This window comes from Saccopteryx leptura, chromosome 12, assembly GCF_036850995.1.
Source record: "Saccopteryx leptura isolate mSacLep1 chromosome 12, mSacLep1_pri_phased_curated, whole genome shotgun sequence".
Classification (NCBI taxonomy): Eukaryota; Metazoa; Chordata; class Mammalia; order Chiroptera; family Emballonuridae; genus Saccopteryx; species Saccopteryx leptura.
In genome coordinates, this window is record NC_089514.1 from 14,656,291 (window position 1) to 14,680,843 (window position 24,553).

The following is a 24,553-nucleotide window of genomic DNA, read 5'->3' on the forward strand; positions in this document are numbered from 1 at the left end:
TAAGCACAATAAATTAAAATCAAATTTTTAAAAAAGCATTAGGCATGAACATCCGCTGTAAAAGAGGAAGGGTTTAAAAAGTGAGACGTTAGTGAACTAGGCTCTATAGAACAATCTGAAAAGAAAATGATGGTAGGACTATCAGATAATGTAACCAGATGTGCTCAGTACCCATATAAATTTGGCAACCCAAATCATAAAATATACTCAAAAAAGAAATGCCTCGAGTCCTAGTGCTCCGCTAGGTGCCCTTTTTTCCTTGCCAATTTAATGTCTGCCTCTATTTCATTGTGGTCTTTGTAGTTGCAGGCACTTGGGGAGTCTACTAGACAATATTTGAGAAGTAAGGATACTAACAGTTTTGAAACTATGTAAATTAGTATTGTATATTTGAAATAATTTTTGTGTTAAAGTTCCCTGAAGCTGTAATCTACATACCAAAGGTTAAAACATCTAGGGCAGGCGTCCCCAAACTACGGCCCGTGGGCCGCAATGCGGCCCTGAGGCCATTTATCCAGCCCCCACTGCACTTCTGGAAGGGGCACCTCTTTCATTGGTGGTCAGTGAAAGGACCACTGTATTTGGCAGCCCTCCAATGGTCTGAGGGACAATGAACTGGCCCCCTGTGTAAAAAGTTTGGAAACCCCTGATCTAGGGAGTACTCCTTGGCAACTAGCTAGCCTATCAACATTTAAAGTGGTTAATTGAACAAAACTGATCAGAAAAGTGACATCTGTATCTAGAAGCATTACCGTAGCAAAATCTAGGGCATGAAAAAATACCTAGGCCCAATGTAAAATGGAGAAAAATTTTATTATAAAAATCCACTTATAAAACACTGCATTTTTGCAACCGAAAATAATGCTTTGACTTGTGATGTCTACATTAGGCAAATGTTTCTCATGGTAGAAATAGCTGACCACCTCATAAAAAGACTCACAGTGTTCATGTTAATTTGCATTTCAATGCCATTATTTCTAGGATTAATGACTTTTCAAGTTCCTGTCCACTTGTTTCTTTCTGTCTTGTTTCACATGGTTTCAGTATTTCCAGTTCTTTCATTGTAGACTATGTTCATGTATTGATTCTTCCCCTTTTGGTTTGTGTTCATGTGGGGCTTACAGTGTTTTCACATGAAGCTATGTGAGTTTTTTGGTGTGAAGTCAGTGTTATGGATGTGAGGTCATCTCTGCAGGCTGCCTTTACCTGTGCAGGAGTTACTTCCCTATACACAGGTAGCTCTGTTCTACCTCTAAAACCTGTGACTTAGGCCCTGGCCGGTTGGCTCAGTGGTAGAGCGTCGGCCTGGCGTGCAGGAGTCCCGAGTTCGATTCCCGGCCAGGGCACACAGGAGAAGCGCCCATCTGCTTCTCCACCCCTCCCCCTCTCCTTCCTCTCTGTCTCTCTTTTCCCCTCCCACAGCCAAGGCTCCACTGGAGCAAAGTTTGCCTGGGCTCTGAGGATGGCTCCATGGCCTCTGCCTCAGGTGCTAGAATGGCTCTGATTGCGGCAGAGTGACACCCCAAGATAGGCAAAGCATCGCCCCCTGGTGGGCGTGCCGGGTGGATCCCAGTTGGGCGCATGCGGGAGTCTGTCTGACTGCCTCCCTGTTTCCAGCTTCGGAAAAATACAAAAAAACCCAAAAAACAAAAAAAAACACACAAATAAAACCTGTGACTTGTTGAGGTTTGTTTTCAGCCGGTAAAGCCTTGTACCCTTTTAAAAGCTTCGTTTATTGTTTTTGACACCATGGTGTAGAGCTTGGCCACTTAATTTTTTTTGTTTTTATTTTTCTGAAGTGAGAAGCAGGGAGGCCAACAGACTACGGCATGCACCCGACAGGGATCCACCTGACATGCCCACCAGGGAGCGATGCTCTGCCCATCTGGGCCGTTGCTCTGCTGCAGCCAGAGCCACTCTAGAGTATTGAGGCAGAGGCCATGGAGCCATCCTCAATGCCCGTGCCAACTTTGCCCCAATGGAGCCTTGGCTGCAGGAGGGGAAGAGAGAGAGAGAGAGAAAGAGAAAGAGAGGGGGGGGGGAGGAGAGGGGGAGGGGTGGAGTAGCAGATGAGCACCTCTCTTGTGTGCCCTGGCCGGTAATCGAACCTGGGACTTCCACACGCCGAGCTGACGTTCTACCGCTGAGCCAACCGGCCAGGGACCACTTACAGTTTTTTATTTCATATGGTATTCTGTTAAATCCAAGTGAGGATTTCCCTGATCAGTTTAATAGACTATACAGTGATGCCTCGGTTTTCATCAATAATTCATCTGAAAACAATCAGCAAAATCCAAAACCGATGAAAACCGAGGCAATTATTTCCATATGAATCAATGTAAATCCAATTAATTCGTTCTAGACACTACAAAACACATAGCAAAAACATATTACACCAAATGCTGTATATGCAGTGATCACTAACATGTAGTTGTAGTATTAGCACTCGCAATCAATAAAAAAAAGCACAAAAACACTGGATAGCAATGGAATTGTTTGGCTAGACTCACAGGGTGATGCTCACATGAGAAATAACACCACACTGAGCAGGAGAACGCGTGGATCACCCTATGCTTTCACAAAATTAGCAGCGAGGTCACGTGGGCATGCCAACAGAATCCGAGGCAACCAACAAAAACCTAAACAAATTTTTTTGCGGAAAAAGTCAGCGAAAACCAAAACTGACAATAACTGAAGTCAATGAAAACTGAGGCATTACCATGGGTGGCACCTTGAGATACAAACAGACCAACATACAAATTTTTTTTTAAGATATGAGCTGTGACTCATCCATATTTTTGTTTGAGATCCCAACGAAATTCCGTGATACGAGTCGTGATTCGGGAAGCTGCTGCAGTATCGGCAGTTTGATATACGAGTTGACGGACTTAGAGCTTAGAGCTCAGTTACAGGACGAATGAAATTCGTATCTCAAGGTACCACTGTACTACTGTATTGACTTCAGTTTCGATCAGGTCTAATATGCTGTCCTATTTGCTAGATCGTTACCTGTATTCCTGAATGGGGGTATTATGGAGGAAAAACACCTCAGGTAAATTTGCTTAGAATTTCTATATAAAGAGAAAAGTTAACTTTAAAAAATAAATTCAAGTATAAAATTTATTTCCAGAGAAAAAGTTATAATTTAAGTACTCGTAAGTATTAAAATAGCTTTCAAAAAGCTCACTATACTTCAGTGCTAACAAACTGAGAATGTTAAGCCTACCTTGCCCCTCAAGTCAAAAACTGAAATACATTTAAAAGCAGTTACATCCAGTTTGCTATCTTTGCCCATCTTATTAAAGTGGCCAGCAAGGTGCATGGGTAGTCATCCAGCTTTCATGTCAGCCTGCTCTTCGTACAGATTTATGAATTGTGCATATAATGCAGGAGGACTTCATGGATAGCTGGGGCTTTCCCCAGATTTCCCACAAGTGTGAGCTTGATGTCCTAACCCTGTCCATATAAGCTTCCATATGTAGCCTTAACTGGCCTTCAAGCAGTACTTAAAAGATACTTATGTAACACTTGAGCTAAACCTTGAAGCAGTTTCAATGGTTTGTGATCCATGTATTATCTGAACATTACTACTTAATACATATTAATAGAATCAATCCATTTTTAATTTCTTCTCTCACTTTTTCTTTTTCCCTTTTGAGTTTCCTTTTTGTGGCCAGAGGTCACCAGTTCCTTGGGTACAATCAAAACACTTCCATCACGGCTGCATTGGAGAGCATACTGGTTTGGATTGACTGGCCTGCCTTCATCATCTCTTAACCTACTAAAAATGTCATGATAAAGGCCATGCAGTTTCTGTTTCATCATGGTAATAGCCCTGTTACACTGGGCTCGCTCGCTCTTGAGGGCTTCCTTCTTCGCTTGCAAATTACACACATCATCTTCTAGATTCAAAATTATATCCAGTTTGCGCTTACGGCAGTTCTGAGCGGCAACTTTATTTTTCCCTCTTCGTCTAATATCACGGATGAGTGACACCTGTAAATCTGTCAGGTAGTACCTGCTTAGCATGCTGTTAAAGGAATCAACAGGCATGTGGACAATCTCATCTACAGAAAAAGGGATGTGCAGAGCTTTAGCACGGCGTTCATCACGGCTTAAGTTTCTGTCTGTGTCATTCAGGTACCTACTCCTTATTTTCTGTGACTTCCCAGGCCATGAAAAAGATTCAGAAGTGGACTCTGGTACACTTGGCTGTACGTGGTAAGTGTGATTATGGAATATATGTTGAAATGCAAGGTCCCCGTGAAAACCAGAATCACCCCTATGACCCATGTGACAAATCTTACTGGGCTCTGGGTAGTAGCCTCCTACAGCTCCTTCTAAAGCATGGTGGGAAAGAGATTCAAGGTCGTTACTGGAACCTATAGCACCTTCACACATAGAGGAATCAGACTTGGTGACAGGAGTGCTATTGTGGGTTGAATTTAAGGACACTCCAGAATCAGAATCTGGTTCTTCAAAAAGGTGAGAAACTTCCATAGGATCCAAACTCTCTTCTGTCGCCAAAGACATTGAATCGATCTCATCAAATATGCTTATATCAAGGTCATATAGGTCTTGGCTTGTTAGATTCCTTATCTGATGGTCAACAGGGGGAAAATATCCTGTCAAATTACTTCCAGAATTGGTGGGATGAGAATTTAACTGCAGAAATGGTTCTTGTGGCTGTGAAGTCCTTTCCACTAGATCTCTTCTAAATGTATTGTCAGGACACAGCAGCATGGCCTCATGGAGATTCACATCATGGCTTATCGCCTGGCTGAAATTTACATTGTAATATGCAGAAGAATTCATGCCATCGTCGGTACTTTCTGAAAGAGGAATATCTCCCAGTGAGATGCCCTGAAAAAGGGGGAAAAAGCACTTTAATACACAATCCAGTTTCAACAGCAGTTGTTAGCTAATACAGCATTTTCTTCCCTGACTTTTGTCCCTTCCTCTGTAAGTAGGGATATGCTGTTGTTTGGGAATAATAATAAATCCCAGTTAATAATGATAAATAATAATAATATATAAATAATTAAAAAAAATAAATCCCAGTTTAATACAAGCAGGTCAATACATGATGTGAGCCCAAATCAGAATATGCTCTATTTGGGGAAATGGATTCTTCCAATATCATAGCTACTTAGAAAACTTAAGTTAGTAGAAAGCTAGTCTTGTTATTATTCTACTGTTATAATCTTACTGTGGTTTACTGCTATATAAGATGCAACTCTAATCCTAGCTGTTGGCACTCTAAATCCATTCTGTGGAGTGTTGCTGGGAGGAGGAGGGGGTGTCTATTTTTTTTTTTTTAAGAAAATCAGACCTCAGGTCAAGGTGTCAGCATAGGTAAAGGAGGCACTCATATCCTCCCACAACAACATCAAAATTACAGCTACAGAATAACCACCGTTCAGAACAGCCTGAAATCTGGCTAAATGGAAGCACAGCTGAGGAATTAAAGGAGAAACCGCATTTGGACCGATAGAAGGGGTGGAGACGTGGAACCTGCTGCTCCCACACCCACGTGTGGTGGTTTAAAATCAGGAGGCGATCTCGGCTGGGGAGGTTCCCTGTAAGGAACAAAGGGGTTCCGGCGTGATGCCAGGCCCCCCAGCTCAGAGTTCCAGTGACAAAGAGAAGTCCCCAGAACCTATGGTTGTAAAAACCAGTGGCGGCTACGCTGAGACGGAGAGCTGTGGCAGTCCCAGGCGGCTCCTCTGGAAGGACCCACACACGGATTTACTCAGACTCCCTCTGACCTTCAGCGCTGGGGCAGCAACCTGGAAGTTCCCAAGGACATACGGGAAGGAGGCTACGCTGAGACGGAGAGCTGTGTCCCAGGCGGCTCCTCTGGAAGGACCCACACGTGGATTTACTCAGACTCCCTCTGACCTTCAGCGCTGGGGCAGCAACCTGGAAGTTCCCAAGGACATACGGGAAGGAAGGACCTCAACTGTTGGGCATCAAAGCAAGAGCTGGGGGACGGTTTTCTGCCAGACAAAAAGGGCTGGCAGAAGCCACTGTTCCTTTTCTGAGACACCCCCTAACCCCCCACCACAGACACAGAGCCAGCAGGTGGGCACCATATCTGAGTATCCATTAGCCTTGCTCACACTGTTCACCTAGCCTAGGTGATTACCTGAGACCTGCCCCATCCAATTTGTGGGCCCACTTAAGCCTCTTTCAGTGGCTTTTTAAAAAAATGTATTGATTTTAACAAAAGGGGAGTGGGGAGAGGGAGAGAGATGGCAGGGTGGGGGGAGAGAAACATCCAGCCATTCCTGTATGTGCCCTACCTGGGGATGGAACCAGCAACCTGTGCGCTTTAGGATGATGCTCTAACCAGCTGAGCTATATGTCCAAGGCTTCAGTGACTCTTCTATACAAATGGCCCATCTAGATTTATGCTTTGGACTTTCCTAAAATCTCTCAAACAAGCAGCATCTGGCCTCTGCATACCCCATTCCCTTTGTTAAGTGGCTCCACGTCAGGCACTCGCGGCAGCTGGCCTTGGTCCACAGCTTGGCCTCTCCTGGGCACCATCAAGCCCAGCACAAATAACAGCCATCTGCACATCGTTCTGTATCTTATTCCAGGTGACCCCAGGCAGGGTACAGCTGACATTGTACCTCCCAAGAATTCTCAGAGTTAGTGCACCTGGTGGACAGCTTCAGACCACCACAGAGTACAACCCTACCATCTCCGCGGGCACCACACCAAGGGGAGGACTCTGTGAGCACCGAAGCCTCACTGACGCAAGTCCTGCTCCGCAGGGTCAACAAGCACAGCGGCTCCTCAGCTGCAGTCGCAGCAGTCCTCACAGCTGACCGACCTAGTGGGCCCATCCCTCCCAGGGATGCCAACAGCAAACAAGTCTCAATGACAAACAGCTCAGTGCAGACAGCCCACATGGGTACACCTGGCGCGTCCAGGTGGGGTGACTGGGGAGGCTGCGCCACTGGGTCCTATAGGACAACTACACAAAGCCACTCTACCAAATCTGGGAGATGTAGCAGCTCCACCCAATACATAGAAACAAACACAGGCAAGCAGCTATAATGCAGAGACAAAGAGACAGGTCCCAAATGAACAGAACAGAAGAAATCTCCAGAGAAAGAACTGAATAAAATGGAGGCAAGCAAACTACTAGATACAGAATTGAAAACAATGGTTATAAGGATGCTCAAGGAATTTAGTGAAAACTCCAGCAAAAAAAAAAAAAAAAAAAAAAGGAAGTATAAAAAAGAACACAGAAACCGTTAAAAAGAACCAGTCAGAAATGAAGGATACACTAACTGAAATGAATAACTTACAAGGAGTCAATAGTAGAGTACATCAAGCTGAGAATCAAAGCAGCTATTTGGAATATAAGGAAGCAAGAAACACCCAATCAGAACAGCAAAAAAGAAAAATTAATCCAAGAAAATTGAAGACAGTATAAGGAGTCTTGGGACAACTTCAGGTGTACCAACATTCACATCGTGGGGGTGTGAGAAGGAGAAGAGAGAGAGCAAGAAATTGAAAACATTTGAAAAAATAATGACAGAAAACTTCCCTAACCCAGTGAAGGAATTAGACACACAAGTCTAGGAAGTCATAAACCTGATGAAGCCAAAGATGCCCACACCAATACACATAATTAAAATGCAAAAAACTGAGAATTTTAAAGGAGCAGGAGAAAGAGAGTTAGTACCTACAAGGGAGCTCCCATAAGACTGTTAGCTGATTTCTCAACAGAAACTCTTCAGGTCAGAAGGGAGTGGCAACATCTAGTCAAACCGATGAAAAGGAAGGACCTACAACCAAGATTACTCTACCCAGGAAAGCTATCACTTAGAATCAAAGGACACATAAAGAACTTCCCAGACAAGAAAAAACTAAAGTTCATCACCACCAAACCAGCATTACACGAAATGTTCAAGGGTTTTCTCTAAGAGGAAGAAATAGTAGATAAAAAATAAGAACTACAGGCCTTGGCAGGTTAGCTCAGCAGTAGAGTGTCAGCCCTCATGTGGAAATCCTGGGTTCAATTCCTGGCCAGGGCACACAGGAGAAGTACCCATCTGCTTCTCCACCCTTACCTCTCTCCTTTCTCTCTATCTCTCTCTTTCCCTCCCACAGCCAAGGCTCCATTGGAGCAAAGTTGACCCAGGTGCTGAGGATGGCTCCATGGCCTCCACCTCAGGCACTAGAATGGCTCTGGTCACAATGAAGCAATGCCCCAGATGGATAGAGGACCAGCCCCTGGTGGGTATGCTGGGTGGATCCCGGTTGGGCACATGCCGGAGTCTATCTGACTGCCTCCCTGCTTCTAACTTTGGAAAAAATACAAAAAAAAATGTGAACTAGATATTAAATGGCAGTAAGTGCATATCTATCCATAGAAACAGACTTATAAAAAAAATTTTGGTGGCTGCCATGGTAGGGGGTTTGGGATAGGTGAAAAGGTGGAGGGATTAAGAAGCACAAATTGTTAGACAGTCATGAGGATGCATGTAAGGTACAGCATAGGGAAATAGTCAATATTTTAATAACTATGTACGGAATCAGGCACATGACTTAAAGTGATTTAAAATTAAAAAAGAAAAAAAAAGTAGCCTGACCAGGCAGTGGCGCAGTGAAGAGCATCAGCCTGGGATGCAGAGACCTAGGTTCGAAACCCTGAGGTCGCCAGCTCGAGTGTGTGGACTCATACGGCTAGAGTGCAAGCTCACTAGCTTGAGCACAGGTCGCTGGCTTGAGTGTAGGATCATAGCCATGACCCCACGGTCGCTGGCTTGAAGCCCAAGGTCACTGGCTTGAGCCCAAGGTCACTGGCTTGAGTCCAAGGTCACTGGCTTGACAAGGGGTCACTCACTCAGCTGTAGCCCCTCAGTCAAGGCACATATGAGAATGCAATCAATGAACAACTAAGGTGCCGCAACGAAGAATTGGTGCTCTCATCTCTCTCCCTTCTTGTCTGTCTGTCCCCATCTGTCCCTCTCGGTCTCAATGCCTCTCTCTCTCTTGCTAAAAAACAATAAAAAAAACCCGAGTAAATCAGACCAATAAAGTATAATGAAAATGGAAATGCTATCAGAAAATTAAAGCTATGCTAGTTTGTCAAATGTCTACTGCCATTTTGATTCAATGTGTTGTATAATTCTCCAAAGTTGAAGTGTTTCTATAAAAAGTACAGTGTGCTTAAAAAAAAAAAAAAGTGGCCCTGGCCGGTTGGCTCAGCGGTAGAGCGTCGGCCTGGCGTGCGGGGGACCCGGGTTCGATTCCCGGCCAGGGCATATAGGAGAAGCGCCCATTTGCTTCTCCACCCCCACCCCCTCCTTCCTCTCTGTCTCTCTCTTCCCCTCCCGCAGCCAAGGCTCCATTGGAGCAAAGATGGCCGGGGCGCTGGGGATGGCTCCTTGGCCTCTGCCCCAGGCGCTACAGTGGCTCTGGTCGCGGCAGAGCGATGCCCCGGAGGGGCAGAGCATCGCCCCCTGGTGGGCAGAGCGTCGCCCCTGGTGGGCGTGCCGGGTGGACGGGCACATGCGGGAGTCTATCTGACTGTCTCTCCCCATTTCCAGATTCAGAAAAATACAAAAAAAAAAAAAAGTAATCCTAAATCTGTGTGCTTAAACAATAATGTATTAGATATTATGACATAAAACATTTAAACCAAGTCATCCAGGCATAAAGTTCACATTTATTCACTGAGAAGTCAGTGCAGATCTTCTCCTGCGAGGATGAAGCCCCGGTTCCAATTACCTCCACTGAATTTTCAGGCTGTGATGAGAGCAACTGAAGCAAGTCCTCCAGAGAGAAAGATGCGTCAGTCCCGTCTGGATGTCTCTGAAGAGAAACAGAAAAGGTCCATCACCCATTCAATTAAAAGACTGTTTGTAAAAGGACCACACAGTTAATGACTGCGCTATTGAAATTCATGTTAGTAGATCATTCTAACGTTAGAATCTTGCTGTATTTCTCTACTTTATAAGATGCAACTCTCCTCCTAGCTGGCGGCCCGCTGCATCCACACTGTGGAAGACCATGGGTGATTGACGGCTACAGGGAAGCAGTGTTGGTTGGGTGCGGGGAAGGCGGTCTCTTCTCCTAAAGTGCATCAGACCAAGAAAATATATTGAAGATAGAAATGCTATCAGAAAAAATAAAGCTATGCTTTAATTTGTTCAAATGTTTACTGCAATTTTGACTCAATATGCATTCTATAAATTTGATGAGACCTTTGTGGTTATTACCTTTGAGGAAGAGTGTTGCATATTTGGCCAATTCCTCAAAGTTGAAGTGCCTCTAGAAAAAGTAATCCTAAGTCCATGTGCTTAAATACTGTGTCAGATATTAATTATTATATAAATATTTAAATTATGTCATCCAGGTATAAAAGTCACAGAGAAGTCAGTGCAGATATTCTGCTGCAAGAATAAAGCCACGGTTCCAATTACCTCCAGTGAATGTTCAGGCTGTGATGAGAGCAACTGAAGCAAGTCCTCCAGAGAGAAAGATGCGTCAGTCCCGTCTGGATGTCTCTGTAGAGAAAGAGAAAAGGCCCATCATCCACTCAGTGAAAAGACTGAACTGGATGCCTGGGGCTGCAGGTTTTATCTTGAAAGGACAACCAGGTCTTGCCTCCATGCTGGATTTTCATCCCTATCTTGGACTTTTTTACATCCCTCTTTTAGGTACTCCATAGTCTCATATCTTTTCTTAAATAAGAACCTTCAACTCCAAATTCCTCCCCTATGCTTGTCCTAAACATCTTTATATATTTTTTGGCTAGAATTGTTAGTTCCACCTTATTTTTGCCCCTCCACAAGCCAACCCTCCACACTTGCTACAAAATTAAGTAACTTGACTGTCAAATGTGTATTTAGATGTACCAAAATGTTGCACCAACTTCTTGACTCACCACTGAGTCATCTCCTGACTTCAAGGTTTAGTTCCTTTCTTACTGAAATAACTCTTTAGATAGCTCTTTTTAGAGAAGTTCCTCAAGTTGTAAAATCTTAAGTTTTTATTTTTGAGAGACAGAGAGACAGAAAAGGAGAAGCACAGACACATAGTTGCATCACTTTTGTTGTTCATTGATTGCTTCTCATATGTGCCTTGACCAGGGGGCTCCACCCGACAGCGACCTCAGGGTTTCAAACCTGGGCTCTCAGTGTCCCAGGTGGATGCTCTACCCAGTGCACCACTACTCATCAGGCTAGTTGTAGAATCTTAGTTTTTGTAGCTTGGAATTATTTTGCCTTTATGTTTAAGTGAGAATTAATTTGTTAAAATGATCAGGTTTAATATTTTCCCTCAGTAACTGTCCTATGGTATTGAATATTTATTACTATTGATTTGTTTGCAATCTGCCTTTTTATTACCAATCTTTTTATCCTCGGGTAACTTTAAAGATTTTCTTCCTTATTCTGTGTTGTCCAGCAATTTCGCTTGGATATGTTTGGCACTTTGGATTTAGTCTGCTTGTAATTCTGTATTCCTTTAATCTGAGTGACAAGATCATTTTAATTTCAGAAATGTTTTGCTGTAAACTTCGAAAACTGCTTCTCCTTCATGCTTTCTGATCTCTTCTGGGACTATTAGAGAACTCATCCTTGTTGAGAACCATTTCTGTATGAATCCCACATATCAAGGGTTACCAACTAACTGTAGGGCAGTTTTGTGTTTTTCTCTGCCAGGAACAATTTTTACCTCCATTTCTAAACTTTGCATTTTTGGCTCAGGATCCCTGATGCTAATGGTAGTGTGGATCAGACTCTGTGCCTGGCTTTGGGGCCCATTTGGGGTTCAGTGTTCTAAAGGGTAGATAGCTTTTTTGCTTTCTCCTATCTGGTAGCTAGAATTATCCTAGTCCCCGATTTACTGAACTGAAGAGCCTTTGATCAGGAAACTCGGGTGGCTCTGGGCAGGGGCTTGAGACCTCATGTCCCATCCATTCAACCCCAGTCTGTCATGACATCTGGATCCAGTTCTTCCTTGAGGTTCTTCAGTTTGCCACCTGATTATTTTAAATTGTGGATTTGAGTCCCTTCTTTGTTCCTTTTATCTGTAGACTTTTCCTTTCTTGTTTTTGAGTTCCACTAAAAATATTCCGCATTATATTCTATCCAGATCACTGACGTTGGCATGTCATGGATATTGTCGTTACAGGTCAGTGTTTACATGCCTGATGTGCGCAGTGCGCCACTCCCACTGCTAACTTTTTACCCTAGGGTTTCCTTTCTTGAAGATTCAGACCAGCTGGACTAAGGTGTATGTGTGCACAAATACCTGGTTTCCTTTTCCACCAAACACCTTGGGTAGGAAGCCATGTTTTCAAGATCTTTCAATGCCTTCTTAGTGGAGAGTGGACTTCTCTGCTAACTGAATTGTTGTTTGAAAGGATTTATCATTTCTGAAGAAATCTCAGAAGCGTTCCAGCACTTCCATTAACGACCCCAGACTTGCTTATTTCGGGCCAATCGCTGACCAAAATTTGCTGATGGCCACAAGTGTGTGAGAATAGATAATAGCACAGATCTGGACCCCGTAATGCTGGGTTAGTAACATTATTTGCATAAAAGAAAGCCTTACTATTCAGAATGTGAAGTAGGGTAGGAGGAACCTGCTGCTTAAAATGAACTAAGGACAGACCGCTCCCTTCAGGCTAGTCAGAAATGCGTTCCATTAAATCTTTTGCCTGTTCCTTCTTCCTCACTGCCCGAGACGGTGGGTTGAGGGGCTAGCCCCTACCGATCCAGCCCTCTGATTAGCTGCACAGGAGACAAAGGCCAAGAGAAGGGAGGAGTAATTGAATGCCTCACAGACAACAGCCTCGGCTCATCAGTTCCAGCTCGCAGTGAGCTCAATTTCTCCCCCGGTCCCCGACGGTCCTGACGGTGGTAATGGCTTCGTGTTGTTGCCAGTCCCTGGGAGCCCCCGTGTTCCTGTTTCCCTTAAACCTGCCCTCATCTGTTAACCTCATTCACTTCTCTTCAGAATCTCGACAAGTACCTTCTTTCTGAGACATCATTCTGTCTGAAGTCACTAACCAACAGAGTTCTGTCTACCACACTTAAGAGATTATACAGAACAATTTTTGAGACATTTGTTTTCACAGAATTTAGTCTAATTGTTTAATTTTTTCTGCTCACCTGGGTACAGATCTTGCACAAAAAGTGGAACAAACCAGCTATTCCTATAATTAATAATCCAAAAGACATATTCCATACCTACCTAAATTTGATTCAGATTGCCAGGAAGTGGTCAGTTTTCCTTAAGTCAGACTCTTACTAATCTTAGCATGAAATAAAAATTTTGGGTAACAATACACATATATATTTCCACCTTGGCTAGGCTTTGAGGCTGTGGCAGATGCTTTTGAGAATTACACTCAAAAGCAATGAATTATGGATTATGTTGTTGACCAATTGCTGCAGTGCGATGACCAGTGAGATTTTTATTTGGTTATCTGGAAGTCCCGGGACTGCCCTGGATTTCACTCCAGGTGTCAGGAAGAACTGGCTCTCCTAGAACAGGACAGAACAGCCTGCAGGGGTGGGAACAGTGGGTGGGCAAAGAGAGCCAAGTTCTTTTCTGATGTCACTCTGTCAATGATGTAGTACTTTCTTTCCTTCTTTCTTTTTTGTATTTTTCTGAAGTTAGAAGTGGGGAGGCAGTCAGACAGACTCCCACCTGCGCCCAACCGGGATCCACTTGGCATGCCCATCAGGGGGCGATGCTCTGCCCATCTGGGGCGTTGCTCTGTTGCTACTAGAGCCATTCTAGTGCCTGAGGCAGAGGCCATGGAGCCATCCTCAGCACCCGGACCAACTTTGCTCCCATGGAGCCTTGGCTGTGGGAGGGGAAGAGGAGAGAGAGACAAGAAGGAGAGGGGGAGGGGTGGAGAAGCAGATGGGCACTTCTCCTGTGTGCCCTGGCCGGGAATTGAACCAAGAACTTCCACATGCCGGGCCGATGCTCTACCACTGAGCTAACTGGCCAGGGCCTGATGTAGTATGTTAATGTCTCGTGGTCAAGGAGACAGTGATGGGCTGTTTGGAAAGGACCAAGGCATGGTACCCTTCCATCCTCCAAGGATGTGCACGGCACAGCCCCAACTCCACTGGGGAAATCATGGCTGAGAAGACCATCAGGGCAGGACCCTCAAAGGTGCGCATTCCAGGGGGACTGGTAAGTGGTTTCAAGTCTGTGGAAGCTCCACGCCCATCTTTTGTTTGTTTGTTTGTTTGTTTGCCAGACTTGAGGGCTAGGACCTCAGAGGGCTGAGTATGGCCCAGCTAAGAGAAGGGTAAAACCCAGGCTGCAGGAAGAATCCATCCCCTCAGCCTGCCTCCTGGAGTCATCTCTCCACAACTCTTCCCACTGCCGAAGAGTGTGCTTGGAATCAGAGGAGGCAAGCAGGCTGTCCCCCCGCCGGGCCTGGTTGTAGTCTGGGCCAGGGTACCAGATGGGCTGCTGGATGCCCGTGGAGCACGGCCCAGTGGGAGACTGAATGAGGGTTTGAGCACAAGTCCCATCTGGCACTGAAGGTGACTTACCTGCAGGTGGCAGGGAGAGGACTCCTGGGGACGGGATGCCGGTCCTCTCTTTATCTCTTGCCACGGCAAACACAACAAAATCTGCTAGTAAGCTTCCAGAGGTGTGTAGGTGTGTGCACACACACACAGCTTGAGTTTATCCAGAGATAACTAATTCTATGAGTGGATGCCATTATAAATCAAATAAACACTCCCACAAAACATCTATTCTTCATATATCACATCTGCTTATAGTTGGTCATACTTATATACAAAATTCATCCTCAGTACAAGTTGAAAAAGTCTTACAAAACTAGCCTACAACCAAAATGTTGAGGCTGGGATACTCTGACACGCTTACCTCACTTCTAGAATCAGTGGTCTTCTCCGCCTCCCACTCAGGCTTATCTGCTATTTTATTTTCATCTTCATTCTTCTGCTGTAGTGACTTTTCCTTCTGGGCTAACAGTCTTTGCTCATTTTCTTCCTGCTGGGAACTGTGACCAATAGCTCTTAATACCTCATTCTCCTATAAAAGTACCCAAAAAATGTGCTAAGTAGAAATCCATCCAATAAGTCAAACAATCTTTAAAACTGCATTGTACTTACTGCTCAATGATCATGAAAACACACAACTCAGAGCCGAGACTGACGTTTCATTCTCAAAGAAATGTTTAGCTGAAACGAAGCTCAGTCTGGAGTCTTGTCCTTAAGAACTCACTGTGAGACAGATTGTTCTAATCTGTATAACTTAGATAACAGGAATTATAAAGCCCTTGAACTTGCAAATTTGATTAGATTTAGAAAGCAATGTTGCTTGCAGTTGAAAATAGATCAAACAGCTAATTTGGAAGCAAACACTGATGAAATACACAGACAAATCCAGAAGTATTAACTGTGGTTCTGTTTGAAAGGTCGGATCAGCTGGGGCAGGGCGCTTAAAATGCGTTGACTTCACTTTATGCATTTCGGTACTATTTCAATATTTTGCAACAAACATGTATTTCTTTTATACACAGGCAAAAGGTAAAAATATATATATATAATACACACACACACACACACACACACACATATATATAAATTTATTCAATTTCTCCAATGATTTGGGAGAGAGAGAGAGGAAGGGAGAGAAGGAGAGAGAGAGAAGCATCAACTCATTGTTCTACTTAGTTGTCCCATTTAATTGTGTGCTCATTGGTTGCATCTCAAATGTGTCCTGACCAGAGGTTGAGCCCGCAGCTTCTGCTAGCAGGGATGACACTGTAGCCACTGAGCGATCCGGCCAAAGCCGATAATTATATTTTTACTCCAAGAAAATAAAGTTAACAATCAAGTTTAAACTAACATCTCCATAGATATTTTCAACTATGCTTATTTACCCCAATGACTCCTTCCACCTTTTAATTTACTTTAATTGAGGAGACTTAAATAATTAAAAGGCTAGAAAATTCACATATCTAAACATTTAAATAGTTACCATTTAGCATAAACTGTATATACTGATACTTTCAATTACATTAAAATCTCACTGTACAATCCTTGCCCCTCACCTCCGTAGTTTAACCAAGACTTCTCAAAGTCTTTCAAAGGATCTATTTTTAATTTCTCCCTTCCAACAACAAAGCACACTGGACTAACTCAAAGGACAGCAATACCCCCTCTAAACCAGAGATGTTGTTCTTATAAACAAACATGTGAAGGTCAAAGAAATGAAAATCCACAGATGCCAGCCAGAAGCAAGCGGAGTCCAAGCAGGGAGGAAGCTGATGTGCTGGGGCCACTTGTTTCCTTGCTTCTCTGTTCACCTCGTCTTAGGTCGGATACTCAGCCTCCCTCTTGACTCTGTCAGTATGGGTCCCAACTCCATCAATCTGTCTTTGTGTGCACCTGATCACTTCGTTCCTGCTCCTTTACCCTCCTTTCTGCCCCAATAATTGTTTCCCGGCTCATCGGCCTATTAACACACAACACCAGCACTGTACTAATATACAACACCACCACCCATCTTTAAAATCCCCTCCTTTGGCCTACATTTCTCTTTAGATTTTTTTTTTTTACAGGAACAGAGAGAGAGTGTGTGTCAGAGGTCAGAGAGAGGGATAGACAGATGGGAACAGAGAGAGATGAGAAGCATCAATCATCAGGTTTTTGTTGTTGTTGCGACACCATAGTTCATTGGTTGCTTTCTCATATGTGCCTTGACCGTGGGCCTTCAGCAGAGCAAGTAACCCTTTGCTCGAACCAGCGACCTTGGGTCCAAGCTGGTGAGCTTTGCTCAAACCAGATGAGCCCGCACTCAAGCTGGCGACCTCGGGGTCTCGAACCTGGGTCCTCTGCATCCCAGTCTGATGCTCTATCCACTGCGCCACCGCCTGGTCAGGCTACATTTCTCTTTAGATCCCATTCCATTTTCTGCAAAATCCTCCAGTCATCTAAGTCAGTGCATCCTCTCTGGAATCCATTCCAATGAGAATGCTGTCCCCACCATGGCTCCACTGAAACAGCTCATCAGGGTCCCCCCCAGGGGTGGCCAGTTCTCCCTCACCTTCCATGGCCCATCAGCAACATTCCCTTAGTACTCTCTCCTCCTGGAAACAGGCAGTTCACCTGGCCTCCAAGTACCTTCTCTCTTCGTTCCCCCACCTCACTCACCAACTACTGCTTTGTTGATCCTTCATCTTTACTATCGCTCAATATGGCCACGGCCCAGGCTCAGCCTCGGGCACACCAAGCACTCTCCCACCTCCACTCTGCTCGCTTCTCTGATCTCCCTCTGAGCACACTCCCACCTCCATTCTGCTCGCTTCTCTCTCCCCTCCCCCACCCCTTCACTCTGTGGCTTCCTTTAGCTCCCTATTCAAATATTACCATCGCACTTTTCTTTTAAAATCCCCCCCACACACACACACAGCATTTACCAGCTCTATCTCTATCTCACCCCTTAACAGGTACTTGTTGAACAGATAAACTCCTACATACAACATCTTAAGATTTTGGTAGGGATCAGACTTCCGGTGGGTGAGATGTCACAGTCTTGCACTTTCCTGCAATTACAATGCTGACTCCTATCTAAATTTGGGGAAGGAAGGAAAAGGTCTTTGCTCTTTGACTATTTACTATGGCAAAGATTTTTTTGGTTTTGGTTAAACCTGAGATAAATTCAAACTTCTGGATCCCCAAGGCACTTGACTTTGTTCACAAATATGCTGTTGGTGGGCATAGGGGCTTCTAATTCCCAAATCATATGGTCTATTTTAAAACCAGGAGGCCAGGTACTCTTAGTCAACTTGTAATATGTGAGTTAACTCAGCACACATGAACTTGCATGAGACTATGTTATCTATAGTGTTATAGCAAACATCAACAGGAAACTAAGAACTCGATCAAGCCCATAAGGAAACAGATCAAGTTAACTTTAGTCTGGAAGACTATTTTGTGGGAAATATTTTTTTAGAGTGTATGAGAGTTTGGCAACAAAAATATGTAAGAACTGAAGGCAGAGAAATTCTGTATGACCACAATTCGTACTGCAAGATTCAATTAAATTAAAAAGCCTATCATATAATAATGGATCATACCTCATTAAATGTGTTAAAAGAATCAGTGACTCCATTTGAATATCAACAAGCAAATGAAAAAAGGAAATCTCTTCTTATAGTAGAATGCAAGTTATAAATATAGAAGAATGATGGAATTAAAAAAATCATCAATAAATGCTAAAACTAGGGAGTAAACATGTGATGAGAAGCAAGATATTTAGTCTCAAAGCATCTTCCACAGATTATTTTTTAATTACAAAGAGAAAAATAATAATCCTACAAGAGAAACCTGGCAAACACCATTTAAACCAAGCGCTCAAATCTATCACCACAATATGAAGATAAACCAACATCATGTGCCTCCTGCTATGATATGGATAAGGACCCATTACGGTTTCTGTAGTATTCCTGCCCAAAATTTATAATCTCATTGTAGTCACGAGTACACATCAGAGAAATAAAAATTGGGTTCATTTTACAAAACAACAGATCAATACTCTTACAAAATGTAAAGGTCAAGAAATCACAAGATTGAGAAAATTTTTTCTGGATTAAAGGCAACTAAGAGAATTGATAACTAACTTCAATAGGTGGTCTTGGGTCAGATGCCGAGCCAGGAGAAAAAGTCATTGTACAGAGGGCATCACTGGGGCAATAGAGAAAACTGAGTGTGGACAGGAGATTCTTAGATTCACGGTAAATTTCTCGATTTTGATAATTGGTTATAGAGAAAATCATTATTCTTCGGAAATACCCACTGAAGTATTTGGGTACCAAGGAACACAATGGCTTTCATTCATTCTTAAATGTTTCAGGACAAAAGGAATTATATACAGAGATAAGTATCACTAGGAAAACAGAGGAGTCAAATGGGGCAAAATGTTAACAATAGGTAAATCTGAGTCAAGGACATATACTATTCTTACAAATTTAAATAAAAAAGTTATCCTAAAAATTCCTACATAGCAAAATCACTTTGGCCAAGGCCAACAGCAAAAGGTTCCTCCATAATTATTCTTCCATTAAAATTTCTGTTAAACTATACTTTTCCTACCAAAGTGAATAGTTGTATCAACTGCTATTTTTGTTTGTTTGTTTGTTTTTAAAGACTTTATTCAATTTTCAGAGAGCAGAGAGAGGGAACGAAGGAGAGAGAGAGAGAAGGGGGAGGAGCAGGAAGCATCAACTCCCATATGTGCCTTGACCAGGTAAGCCTGGGGTTTCGAACCGGCGACCTCAGTGTTCCAAATCTATGCTTTATCCCACTGTGCCACCACAGGTCAGGCCGAATCAACTGCTTTTAATAATTATTTTTACCTCTTCCTTTCTGACATTTAACTTTCATATTTCATTTTCTTGTCTAATTGCTTTGGTTATGCTTCTAGAATTAAATGTTCAATAATAATAGCTCTACCTGATGTAAAAGAAAACACTGTGCTTATTCTCAATATGCAACTAGAATGCTAACTCACTTCTGACAACAAATGTGTGGATTTTTCCACACACCAAGCAATTTTGAGACACAGGTGGGTATTCTAGGGGAGCAGAATTTGCCACCTCAATATATGTCTCTTGGGCATAGAATTATTTTAGTCTATTTATCATTATTTTTTTAAGTTTATTGATTGAGTTGAGAGACAGAGGATGTTGAGAGGGAGACAGAAACATCGATTTGTTTCTGTATGTGCCCTGACTGGGGATCGAACCAGCAACCTTTTGCAAATTGGAGCGATGCTTTAACTAACCAAGCTATCTAGCCAAGCTATCCAGCCAGGGGTAGTCTGGTTATTTTTAAGAAGAAGCAGGTTTGAAGGAAGCTGTGAAACCAAGTAGAAGTTACCCTTTGTAAGAGGCTTTTACCTGTATAAGAGAGATCTCCAGGTGTAAGGGTATCTCTCCTTCACTGTACCAGGAAGAGGGGGGTGACTCAATGTCTAGAAACTAATGAAATGAGAGGGCAATGACTTAAAACTGCGTAACAACTTTACCCTTGTTCTCTGTACTTTTCCTGGAAGCCTCCCCAAACTGACTCCCCCTGCCCCAATGCCTTTTTTGTCTCCAGTTGAGGATGGTATTTAAGGTGATGGCTTATTAGGCCATTTCCAAGGGAACTACAGCCTCAGTTTTCCTGGGTTTCTCCCATGCACACAGGAGGTATACATGTTATTAAACTTTTGTTTACCTCCTGTTAATCTGTCTTATATCAATTTATCAGATCAGCCAAAGAACCTAGAAGGGAAGAAAATTTTTTCCTCACCAACAGTGTCCCGTAATTTAGCTCAATTCTGACACTATCTACCTGGAGATAGTATCGGGTCCCACAGAGTAGGGGCTAGCTCTCATTACACTGCCCCATCCCCACCTTCAGATGCCAAATGCCAAGTCCAGATCATTGTTGCTTCCGACCAACTGGCTATAAATCAGAAGTTTCTAAGACCCCCCTCCTTGGGTTCCATTAATTTGCTAGAGTGGCTCACAGATCTAAGGAAAACGTTTTATTGACTAGATTACAGTTTTACCATGAAAGGCTACAACTCCGGAACCAGGAGTAGAGAGGTGTATGTGGGAAGGGGTATGAGTCTTCTAGCTCCTCCACATGGTCACCAACCCAGGAGAGCTCTCTGAAGCCCGTCCTTTTCATAGGTAACCATGCCCACCATCATAGAGGCATCATTGATTAAATCACTGGCATTGGCGATTGAACTCAATGTAACTATCCTCTCAGTTGACCCAGAGGTCTGGGACTGAAGCTCCAACCTCCTAATCACATGGTTGGTTGCCCCGGCAACCAGGGGAGGTGTGGGGGCATCCTTAGGGGCTTTCTAAAAGTCACCTCATTAACAGAAGTCACCTATGGTTGAAAGGGGCTTGATATGAATGATAAGACACTCTCATTCCCTTTATGGCCCTGGAGCTATTTGAGAAACTGAAGACAAAAAAAACCCAACCAAAAAAAAAAAAAAAAAAAAACCACAACAAAATAAACCCCAACCAATATTAAAGATACTCCCCTGCCTGGGACCAGGTGGTGGCGCAGTGGATCAAGTGTTGGTCTGGGATGCTGAGGACCCAGGTTCGAAACTGAGGTCACTGGCTTGAGCAAGGGGTCGCCAGCTTGAGTGTGGGGTCACTCGCTCTGCTGGAGTTCCGTGGTCAAGGCACATATGAGAAAGCAATTAATGAACAACTAAGGCGCCACAATGAAGAACTGATGCTTCTCATCTCTCTCCCTTCCTGTCTGTCTGTCACTGTCTATCCCTCTTTCTCTAAAAAAAATAAATAAAAGATGCTCCCATTGCTCTGAACATTTAGAAAATTTCAAAGACTTCAGAGCTCTGGGCCTGAAAGGGGAATAAAGACCAAATATATATATATATTTACAGAGACAGAGAGAGAGGGATAGACAGAGACAGACAAAGAGGAAGGGAGAGACATGAGAAGCATAAATTCTTCGCTGCAATGCCTTAGTTGTTCATTGATTGCTTTCTGATTGCGTTCTCATATGTGCCTTGACTGGGGAGCTCCAGCAGAGCGAGTGACCCCTTGCTCAAGCCAGCAACCTTAGTCTCAAGCTGGTGAGCTCGGGGTTTTAAACCTGGGTCCTCCGTGTCCCAGTCCGACACTCTGTCCACTGTGCCACCACCTGGTCAGGCCCAAGTAAATATTTAAATCACATCATCACACCAGACATTCTTATCTGCTCTTGAATTTAATGAGATGCTTTTTTCAGTTTGCACCATTATAATGCTTTAATTTTTTTTCCAATTACAATTACTGTACAATGTTATATTAGCTTCAGTTATACCACAGTGATTAGATGTTTATGTAACTTACAGAGTGATCAACTTGATAAGTCTAGTACCCATCACACCATACAGACAATATTATTTTTAAAAATTTTGTTTATTTTTTGATTTTAGAGAAAGAGAGAGAGAGAAAGAGAAACATCAATTTGTTGGTCCACGTATTTATGCATTCATTGGTTGATTCTTTTGTGTGCCTTGACCAGGAATCGAACGCACAACCTTGGTGAATCAGGACAATGCTCTAACCAAGTGAACTACCCGGCCAGGGCAGTAGGATTGACTATATTCCCTATGCTGCAGGTTATATCTGTTAATGGAATGTTTTTAACGTTTCACGGGTAAGGATGACATGTGGACTTCTATTTGAGATTCACCAGGCAATATTTTTTAGTCATTCGTTCAATCAAAACGATTGCTAAATGCCATGAGAACTACTGGGGATACAATAGTGAAAAAAAAGAAAAGGAAAACCACTCACAGATGGCCCTTTTTAAGCTTACATTCTAAATGGAGAGGGAGCCAAGAACACAGGCGAGCTAACAAAATAACCGCAAGTTCTACGGCAAGAGAAAGAAGAGCGGACCTACTGTAGAAAGAGCGGCCAGTAGGGATGCCCCCTCTCGGGAAGATGAGATCTAAAGCAATAGGAAAGGTGTCAGCAAAGACAGAAATGCATTCAAGGGACAGTAATATCCATACTGTACTCACTTGCCTGTTACCATAATTTACTTAATTAGCATCTTAATGATGGACATTTAGTTGTTTTCATCTTTCCTTATAACAAACAGTAGTAAAATGTGCTCATAAACACTTCTTTGCACACATGTGCAAGCAGCGTAAACTTCTAGAATTCACGCTGGATCAACAGATATATGCATATTTTTATCAGTTAGATTCTACCCAACGGCCCTTCAAAGATATCTGTGATAATTTCAAGTCCTACCAACAGCGAATTAAAGTGTCTATTTGTAAATGAACATTGGCATCTCATCATCATTTTAATTTGTCTTTCTCTTATCAGCACGAGGCTGAACATCTTTCACAAGTTGAAAAGCATCTGTATTTCCCCTTCCATGAACTGTTCATGGCCTTACCCATTTCTCTGCTGGGTGTTAGTTCTGTTCTTATTGATCAGTGGTGGCACGAGATCATTCTTACTCACTTCCTCCTACCTGGTCTCGGCAGCAAGGCAAGAGTGGAGGTGGGAGACCAGACAGGCTGTTGCAGTAACTGAAGGGAGAGTAGATGGCAGCCTGGGAAAAAATACTGTCTCTGTGGAGAAGTGGAAGCACCCTCGCTGTATTGTGGAGAAAGAATAGCTAGGGACTGATGATGGACTGGAAATGGGAAGTAAAGGAGGGGGAAGGATTAAGAATAACTCTCATTGGCCTGACCTGTAGTGGCGCAGTGGATAAAGCGTCGACCTGGAAATGCTGAGGTCGCTGGTTCGAAACCCTGGGCTTGCCTGGTCAAGGCACATATGGGAGTTGATGCTTCCAGCTCCTCCCCCCTGTCTCTCTCTCTCTCCCTCTCTCTCTCTCCTCTCTAAAATGAATAAATAAATAAAAAAAATAAAAAAATTACAACCTTATCCGTTTTAAAAAAAAAAAGAAGAACTCTCAGATTTCTGGGTTAAATAACTAGGTAGATGCTTATAAGAGAACAGCTAAACATTTTTTTTTTAATTTATTGATTTGAGAGAGAAAGGGAAACACTGATTTGTTGTTCCACTTATTTTTGCATTCATTGGTTGATTCCCTGTATGTGCCCTGACTGCGAATTGAACCTGCAGCCTTGGCATATGGGGAAGATGCTCTAATCAACTGAGCTACCCAGCCAAGGGTCAAGAACAGTTTTAAAAGGGAAACAGAGAGAGTTCTTCCACTTGGGATACATTCAATTTGAGATGGCAAGTAGACATATCCGTTACACTGGTGAGATGAAAATCTGGAATTTAGAGCTAGGGTTTGAACTGGAGGTATAAATGAGGAACAGACCAACATAAAAAAGCAGACAAAAAACACAAGAACTAACGAGATTCTAGCAGGAGAGTACAAAGCAAGAGGACTGAACACCAGCACTGCGACATTCATTCTGAGAAGCCAGCCAAGAGACTGGGGCAGATAGGAAGTGAGGAGGGGGGTGGGAGGGAGGGTGGGGAGAGAGCCAGGGGGCAGCCATGTCTAGGAACCCAAGTGTTTCAAGAAGGACAGCATGGTTGATTGTGTTGAATGCTGCTTGGAGGTCGTACAAGTAAGGACAGAAAAGTATCCATGCAGGGGTCCCCAAACTTTTTACACAGGGGGCCAGTTCACTGTCCCTCACACCATTGGAGGGCCACCACATACAATGCTCCTCTCACTGACCACCAATGAAAGAGGTGCCCCTTCTGGAAGTGTGTGTGAAGGGGAGGATAAACGGCCTCAGGGGGCTGCAGGCGGCCCGCAGGCCCGTAGTTTGGGGACGCCTGATCCATTGGGTTTGGCAATAGAGAAGCTGTTGATGGCCTTCGAAAAAATCAGTTTAGAGTGGAAGCCAAATGATACCGTGTGAGGGGGGAGGGGAAGTGATAAAGCAGAAACAGGGTACAGTTAATTCTTCAAGACTTTTGGCTACAAAGTGTTGAAATAGGTCGGAGTGGTGTTTTGAGGGGAGATTCTTTTTTTTGTTTTTT

General features: G+C 43.4%; 1 protein-coding gene across 2 annotated transcripts in view; it reads right to left on the reverse strand.

Annotated features, from left to right (window-relative positions):
* Positions 1-3,102: 3,102 nt before the first annotated feature.
* The window catches only part of NFE2L3 (NFE2 like bZIP transcription factor 3), a 39,147-nt gene continuing 17,696 nt past the window's right edge, over positions 3,103-24,553 (reverse strand). Inside the window, exons 2-5 of one of the 2 annotated variants that reach the window (XM_066354105.1) lie at positions 14,893-15,060; positions 10,449-10,532; positions 9,754-9,837; positions 3,103-4,863 (exon numbers count right to left, since the gene is read on the reverse strand). In XM_066354105.1, the coding sequence (XP_066210202.1) occupies positions 3,622-4,863; positions 9,754-9,837; positions 10,449-10,532; positions 14,893-15,060 (1,578 nt within the window). In that variant the 3' untranslated portion in view covers positions 3,103-3,621. The remainder of the gene's footprint in view (positions 4,864-9,753; positions 9,838-10,448; positions 10,533-14,892; positions 15,061-24,553) is intronic. The other variant, XM_066354106.1, reaches the window with a different exon arrangement.